The sequence below is a fragment of the Phymastichus coffea genome, unplaced genomic scaffold, assembly GCF_024137745.1.
Source record: "Phymastichus coffea isolate CEN01 unplaced genomic scaffold, Cenicafe_Pcof_1.1 PCOF00114, whole genome shotgun sequence".
NCBI classification, from domain to species: domain Eukaryota; kingdom Metazoa; phylum Arthropoda; class Insecta; order Hymenoptera; family Eulophidae; genus Phymastichus; species Phymastichus coffea.
In genome coordinates, this window is record NW_026706925.1 from 698,889 (window position 1) to 707,826 (window position 8,938).

The 8,938-nt window shown below is 33.0% G+C and overlaps 1 protein-coding gene across 1 annotated transcript; it reads left to right on the forward strand.

The window, feature by feature from the left end:
• On the forward strand, positions 1-3,368 carry LOC131670704 (ankyrin-1-like). The gene has a single exon (XM_058946527.1). It carries the CDS (start codon positions 56-58, stop codon positions 2,507-2,509), a length of 2,454 nt encoding a protein of 817 aa, XP_058802510.1. The 5' UTR covers positions 1-55; the 3' UTR covers positions 2,510-3,368.
• The last annotated feature ends 5,570 nt before the right edge of the window (positions 3,369-8,938 follow it).

Genomic DNA, 8,938 nt, shown 5'->3' on the forward strand with positions numbered 1-8,938 from the left:
CAACAACAAATTTTATTTAAACGAATTCGTCCGCGAAATCGAAATCATAGATCTAATGGACAAAAAATCCGACACCGCGTGGATAAACGCGGTCAACATAGTCGGCGAGACGCCGGTTCACATTGCAGCGAGAAGACGAATCCTTGACTTGTTCGAATACATGTTACCTTATTGCAACGACATCGAAGCATGCGATGATCAAGGAAACACAGTTCTCCACCAATTGGTTGACAGCGACGCCGAGAGCGACGAAGAACACAAGCAAAAGCGCATTGACTTATTACGCATTGTAATATCCAAAGGAGCAGACGTTAACAAACGGAACAGACGTGGATCGACCTCTGTCCATCTCGCAGCTAAGCATTGTCACATCGAGGTATTGAGAGTTTTGAAGCGAAACGGAGCTGAGTTAGGTTTGCGTAATGGCGATGGCGAGTCAGCCCTACTACTCGCTTGCAAACATATGTTCAAATTACGTGGCACTCCAGCCGAAATGGATATTATAGATTTTCTGATGAGTGACGCTTGTGACGTTAATGCTGTGGATTACGAAGGTTTCTCAGCGCTGCATTATGCAGTACAATGGTGTAGTGGCAAAACTGTTATAAAGCTAATAGAAGCCGGTGCTGATGTCCATTGCCGTACTAAAGAACGACAATTCACACCGTTACACTTGGCTGCTAAAAGAAGAAATCCAAACAAATTGAATATCCTTGTACAATCTGCCGCAAATGTAAATTCTGAGGACATCGATAAATTGACTCCGCTACATTTAGCTTTGCTCGAGGGTACTGCGGAAGTAGTCGAACGTTTAATTAAATATGGCTCCAACCTCGGTTACCCAGATGCGATCCTGCAATTTACGCCTTTGCATGTAGCCGTGTATCAACAACGCGACGACTTAGTTAAATTGTTGATCGACGGAGGAGCTAACGTGAATAGCTCGGGTGTAGATGGCTCAACTCCTTTACATTTGTCCTCGGTGTTGGGTAACTTGGCATTTACGAAAATTCTGATTGATCACGGCGCAGACGTCAATGCACGCGACAAGAATGACTTGACTCCTTTGCATTTGGCAATTAGGCGATGCTACGACTTAGATCAACTTTTACATGATCTCAGAGGAACGAAAGCTGTAATACGCAGTAAAAAGGACAATTTAATTGTGAAATTACTAACTTGCGAACATGCACCGACCGATGAAGATTACGAAGCTGTTGTAAATTTGCTGATTGATAATGGTGCTGATGTTAATGTGATGACAAAACTCGGTGAGAATTTGGTCTATATGGCAGTAGAAGCAAACAACATCAATCTTGTAAAGATGTTGCTGGAAATCGGAGTGGATGTCAATTGCAAATCATTGGTCTCAGAATTCACACCTTTGCATTTGGCCGCTTATAATAGTTATAAGGCCGTAGCTGAACTTTTGATGAACGCTGGAGCTGATGTGAATGCTCTGACCAAAAACGGTAAAAATCCTTTGCATCTAACGGTCGAATCTAATTGCGGAGAGATTCATGGGCCACTTAACGAGCAAGCAAATCTTTTGGGATTTACACCTTTAGCTTCGAGTAAAAATTACAAAAATGTCGTTGAAATTCTAATCAATGCAGGAGCTATTGAAAATACTATTACTCTGGATGGTAGGAGTCTTGTGCATTCCGTTCTGGAATCGAATTGTAAGGAAGTTTTGCTGTTACTGGCGAGTCGTGGTGCTAAATTGCATTGTAACGGAAAGAGATGTTTGTACACACTTTTGTACATCGTCGTAGAGAATAGTGTTCAGGATATCAACAACAAATTTCAAGATTTGGAGAAAACGCCACTACTTGTGGCAATAGATCGATTACAGAACGCAGAAGTCAAGAAAGCACTTTTGTCGCTGTGTGCTCTTGTGAACGCGGGTAATCAAAATGATTGCATGACTGTCAATAATAACATTACACATAATTTTATGTACAACTTAAAGTGCCTTTTAGCGGTTGGTTTCGACATTAATGATTATGACGTGTTTGTTAAACTTATTTTTGGCTACCCAAGGAATGACGGTTTTGCACCATTCGATACTTGTCCTGTAATGTCGACTGTGAAACCATTTTCAGATGATTACCGTACTAAAACATCGCATGGATTGTTAGGATTGATTGCGGATCTTAGATCACAAAGTAATGAGTACCGTCAGGAAGTTGAAAATTTGAAGAAATATTTTATCAACGACGATGTTACACTATACGATTTACTTCATATGAAGTTTAAGAGAAGACGTTTGTATACTGATTATTTGAACCTTTCTGAAATAATGTCAAAATTTCCAATTTACTATGAACTAATATTGGCTCGCTATCGAGAAGCTGATATTAGAAAAATATTGCTAGAAGTAACTCAGATGGCATTACGTCAACTTATAGACGTAGATTTTCCTATTGTTTGTATCGAAACAATTTTTTCCAACGTAGAAATAATTAACATGATAGCAACAATCGAAGCTGCTGAATTAATTTATTAATGTTAGTGTTTTTTGAAATTTTAATTGATTAAACCATGATAAATTGATATATATTTCTAAATAAATTACAGTTAGTAGTATTTTTAAAAATGGAAAATTTTGTTGAAAGTAATCAAGCAGTCAGAAGTTAACTTCAAAATACTGGCGTTCGCTGAAATTTAAAAATAGTTATATTTCGTTGTTTAAATATATTTTTTTAATTTAGTCAATGTTTGTATACAATTACGTAGGGTAGTGACAAAATAAATGTTGAATATATCAACGCCGCGGAAGAAACGTAAAAATAATAAATAAAAAATAGAATGAAAAAAATACTAATTAACAGAATGTCAAAAACTAGACTTTACCATAAATGTATTATTAAATATTATTGTATATAATCCAACCCCCAATTAGAATTCGTAGAACGATGTTCAATTTTGAATTTGTCTGTATCTATATATTTTACTCTATAATATATCATTGTTAATGAACTGTTTCATATGAAAATAAAATTAAATATTAAGTTTCTAGAAATTGAAAATACATCGCAAGATTGTTAGTTCCCAGATGTTTAACTATTTAATTTTTGATGAATCTATTTTATTTCCATTTTCGGTCCTGAAACTTTCTACATAGCATTGATTTTCTCTCAGGCAACAAATATTTACAAGTCTTGCTTAATTTCTTTGTAGTTCTTTAAGGTCAATTATGTGTGATTGACTTAGATAGATAGCTTAATATGCTTATGTGATATAGTATGTCATGCAAGTATATAAGTCCCAGTTGACAAGTTTCAACGGTCGATATGTACTTTAATATGTATACATGAGATGTATAGTTTTACAATTTTTCATGAAATCTCTGTCAATTATTTTTCTTAGCAACGCTCTGTGATGATCAATCAAATAAATATCGATAATTTATGACATTATATTTGTGTTTTTATTTGCCCAAATCCAATCTATGAGGAAAAGCTTGAATATTTCAAATAACTCGTTGCATGTTAACGGTATAATCTTCTAATCGGTTATACAGTCATTAAATGCTTACCATTTAGTTCGTCATAACTAATAATAGCGAAAATTAGCGATGTTAAAACTTTTATTCTAATTATTTTCTCTCTTGATAAACAAACCTTCGCTATGCTAAAATATGTTCACTTCAAGATCATCTACGATTCGACAATTAACCAATTTGTTTTCTTCCAAATAACTAGTTTTAACAAATAAACTTGCTTTTCTGGAAATCTAGAACCAGATAACACTAAATAAACGACCTTTATAAAAATTTTAGTCATAGCTTTTTCTTTAACTATAACGCATAAAAAATATTACTCTTTTTCATAACTCAAATACTTGACTTTTAATACCTTATCATGTGTGGCTACTCCACGGACCTACGTTTATTTTTGTAGTTCGTTAAGTAAGCGCTACGTTATACTGGATTGCACAATATCGCCGTACCAATTTCTCTCTTCCAGTTGGTATACTTAAGTAAAAATAGTAAATCAACTATCTAATTTATCGCATCTATCAGATAAACGATAGACTGATATCCAAAGATTCGACGAAAACGTGTGGTCTAAGAGTTACGGAATCACCACGCATGACAGTCTTCATTTTACTGGTTTACAGAAGCTAATTTGATTTAAAAACTCGACTGATAAATGTTAAATTCTATATAACAGCTTTATCTTTCAATCTAGTTTTTTACGTTCGACTTGTTAATAAACATGTTACTCGATGTTTTTCATATTTCAAAAATCACGAAAACTTACCTGCTGTCTGTTTGAGATGTATATTAGAGCCCTTTGGTACATAAAAAAATGGATTCACTTTAATTTTTCAAATATTTTTATACAGTAATGAATTCATATGTAAACAGCCTCACATAATAATATTACCAAACTTAGAGATTTCCATCATTTCAAATTAGTATAGGTTTAAAATATAATGTAACAAGATCCAGTATATTTAGTCAAATTACACACGTTACAATTCCATTTGCTGGAATAATTTTTAAAAGAAACTTGCGTTCACTGCAACATTGAAAGCGCTACCCCTTGCCTCGTTACATTGTTCCAGATACACTTGTACGAATCAGCAGTCGATTTATCCTTATACGCTGCTGTTCCATTGTTCAACGTAGTCTAGTTAAAAAGGAGTCTGATTTTAAAAAGTGTAACTGAAACCGATGGCAAGTTCGAGAAAATGAAATAATTTTTCGTTTTCCGTGGTTTATTTGAAAACGATAGCATGTAGACTAATTGTTAATTGCAATAAATGCATTATACCGAAATCTATGCTAAAGAAAAATTATATCACTTTATACAGTGAGTTCCAAGGAATAAGAAGATTTTTCAAATAAAAAAAATATTCGTTATATTAAAAGTTATGAACGTTCCAAATTAGCAATAAATCTAAAACTTGTTATTTACGAGATCGCAAGGTATTCAACGCAAGGTCACCGAGCTAATTAGTAGCTAACGCGGGTCTGACCTCGCCCCAGGAGGGCCAGGAGAGACATCGGCCGGCCACCGCCGAAATTTCCCTCACTCTTGCGGCTTTTCTCTCCGCTCAAGGCCCAAAAGCTCGGAAAGCAGCTTTTATTGCCTTACTATATATATAGTCGCGTAGTCTGTTACCCCACTCCTCTTGCAAGTCTCATGATTCGGCATTGGTGGCGGCCCACTGTCTGCCTTATTCTTTGGAGGGGAGTAGAAATTTTAGTCCCTCCCTAATTTTTTTTTTTAACTCAAGGAACCTGTACGTTTCGAGTTATTGGGAGCCTTTGATTTACACGCGAGCTTGTTAATAAATTTGATGGCAATTTTCATCGGTGCACCTCCGTTCATGAACTTATAGCTATGCCTGCCGCAACAACACGCCGCGCGATATTGACGCACTAACGCAATTAATAACTAATAATGGCTACGCATGGTTTACTCACTTTTATTGCAGAAATAAACAAGCTGCGAATTAGAAAAATACACTTTGAACAATGCGCGTCGAATTGCAGTGACGTCGCCTCGCAAGATTTGTATAATATTTATTTCTTGCTGTTGTAAACGATATCTACAACGAGATGGTAAAATACATCATATTCAATGTAAAATTTTATACTCTATATGTTGGAATATTTTTTCCGCCATACACATTACCGTTTTCGAATAAAACGTGGAAAATAAAAAAAATTTTTCCATTTTCTCGGACGTGCCACAGGTTTAGAAAAAAAATGGCAGATTCGTGTACCTAAGTGTCGAAAGCCCTTGGCAATATTTTGGTACTATTTCCACCACTCTTTTTTGCATGAGATTTCTATTTGACTGGACTATAGTGTGGGTGTGACCGTCTTCAACTTTCGCACTCGTCCGCCTTAGTTATGCTGCACGAGTGCTCGAAACCTGGCAGCTGAAACAACGTGATCGTTCAGTTTCGCGTAAACAGTCGAGCCGCGCGGACACTTAAATTTTCTTACCATCCATCAGGTTTTTGGTACGATTCGCTTGGTTCTTATTACATAGATTCAGTTATTACTTTATATCTAGCACAAGGAAAAAGTGACCCTTTATCAAGGCTGATTGTTAGTGATCATTATCGAGGCTTTTATTGTGCAAATCATTGGTTTCATACTAGAATATACAGTGTCCAAATTGACCTGTAATTGAATAGAAGCCCAACGTCTGGACGCTATCGTAGGACGATTTCTATAGTATAACCGCAGAACTCTACAAGATTGGGGTTCAGTGAATTTGATCAAATCATTTTAAATATTACGAAGAAAACTCGCAACAAGGTATTACTTTGATATTTACTCATGCTTTTTCTATTGAAAATAGTTGAATACTAATTCTACGCCAATTTTTAAAATTTATTTATTTAACATAATGCTTTTCCATTGAACATGAAAAATAAGTTATTATTTTCATTTAAAAATTAAATATCATTTGATATTACATTTTTTACAGAAAAATTAATAAACGACTATTTAGTAGAAAATATTTAATATGACATAATCGTACATTTAATTATTCTTAAATAAATTATAAAATAATGGCCAGTTTTAAATATATAGTTCTTTTAAATATATAATTATTCGTGCAGATAAAGTTTATGTAGAGTATTTAGGTTCAATTATTTTATAATCGAATTTTTTGCAGAAATTATTTTCTTTTCTAATAAATAATATTTTATATGGCTAGATCCATTTTAAACACACTGATTCTGCATGATTTTATTTGACATAAATTTGTTTATTTGTTTCATTGAATACAATGATATTTAATTTAAACACAGATGTGTTTGCGTGTATGTGTTTGTGTAAAAAACTTAGCCGATCGTTAAAAATAATACGTGTAGGAAAAAAATTAGTCCCGTGTACAATATTATTCATTTATATTCGATTCCGTGTATATTATAGAATATTAATTTTATTAAGGACGTTTCCTTGGCTATAGGGGTTTTCGACCGCGGTTGCGCGCGGAAAAAGGGATACTTGCGTTTATCTCATTTTTAACAAGATTATAAACAAATTTAAACAAAAAAATTCAAAACTACTGTTTAGAGTATCTATTTTCTAACAGTTGTTTCAAAAATGTGATATGTCTTTTCGTTTATTTATAAAAATTATAACCTTTAAAGTTACCAAACGTGTAAATTTAATGAACAAAACTTTGTTACAAACGTTTGAATATCTAAATATTTTCAAGACTGCTTTGTTTATTGATATCTCTAAATTTAGTATGTGTATACCAAATTTGAGGTCTTAATATTAAAAAAAGAAAAATACGGAAGCTATCTGGTGGAGCGGCATCTCTCAGCGGGCGCAGTTTTTAATAACATTTTCATTTATAAGTTTTAAAAGAGAGCCGATTGGATAGTATTGTTAATATGATTATCTATGCAGCACAAAATTAGCTTTCTTTGTGGAAAGTAATGCGATATTCTAAAGAAGCGTTCTATGCTGTTTTTTGGCTAGAATACATTAAGACACGGTTCCCCATATATTTCTCCATAAGAAGCAAAAAAATCATCTTGCTATTGATAAAAACTATAGAACGCTTCTTTAGAATTCTGCGATACTTTGAGCAAATGAAGCTTATTATGGGCTGCATAGATTGTTATATTGAAAATAATATTAAACGGTTCTCTTTTAAAAGTCGTGAACAAAAATATTATTAAAAATCGCGTCCGCCGCGAGATGTCCTTTCACCGGATCGCTTTCCTATTTTTCTCTTTTTAATATTAAAACCTCAAACTTGGTGCACACATTTTAGGGATATCAATAAACAAAGTTGTCTTGAAAATATTTAGATATTCAAAAGTTTATAACATTTGTTCATTAAATAGTTACACGTTTCGCAATTACGAAAGTTACAATTTTTTATGAATAAACAAAAGCACATATCAAATTTTCAAAACAACTATAAGAAAATAGACACTTTGAGGAGTAGCTCTGAATTTTTTTGCTTCAATCTATTTATAACCCTTTTGTTAAAAGCAAGATGAACGCAAGTAACTCATTTTTCCGCAGGCAGTCGCGGTAGAGCACCCTTGCAGCCAAGAGTTCGGCCTTAATTAACAAAAAGCATCATCTATAGAAACTTTAAGGCACAATTATAGCAAATAAAATTATGTATAAAATTAATTTACTTACAATTTTAAGAAAATTATTTGCCTAGAATAGTAGTTCGTTCACGTACAATAATACGTATTCAATATTTAATGCGTTCAATACTTAAAAAAATGTAACGTACAATTGTGGCGTGTAGAATATTCGTTTCAATTAGTTTTCAATTAATTTATGTGTAGAAAAGAAACATGTCCAATAATTTCGTACTCATTGATGAATATTATTTTATTTCTGTGTTCAAATGAAATATTACTGTTCAATAATACAAATTCAAAAATGAATGTTGAATAAAATCGTGAAGAATTAGTACGCATACGAAACGAACCTAGTCTTTTACTGTCTTAAATTCAATTAACATACTATTATGTTAAATAAACAAAATTTAAAAATTGGCTTAGTATCGGTATCTAATATTTGACTCGATTAAACTAATAAATAATGAAAGAAGAGAATTTTTCATTTTTAAAATGTTTATGAGGGTTGATGAAATTTAGTTTTAAATTACTCTTACTATTCGTACCAGCATGCATTTCAATTTCAAATTTAACCCATTTTCATTGCTCATAGGGCAGCTTTCTTTTCGAAAGCTAAGCTTAAACTATTTTCATATGCCAATTCATTTAAAAAAATTTAACTTAGGGTTCCTTTAGAGACTATCTACTGGACATCAGACCCGAGACATGCAGGAAAATATTGAAATGAATTGATCATTTCATATTAACATTCGTAAAATTAAAATAAATGTTGCACATGATCTCTTCAGAACACGTACAAATCTTTGGCAAAATAATGAAAACAATTAATGTATTTTTACCT

Bases quoted from the DNA above. Each gene is read 5' to 3' on its own strand.
- LOC131670704 (XM_058946527.1), top strand. From the start codon at position 56: ATGGACAAAAAATCCGACACCGCGTGGATAAACGCGGTCAACATAGTC.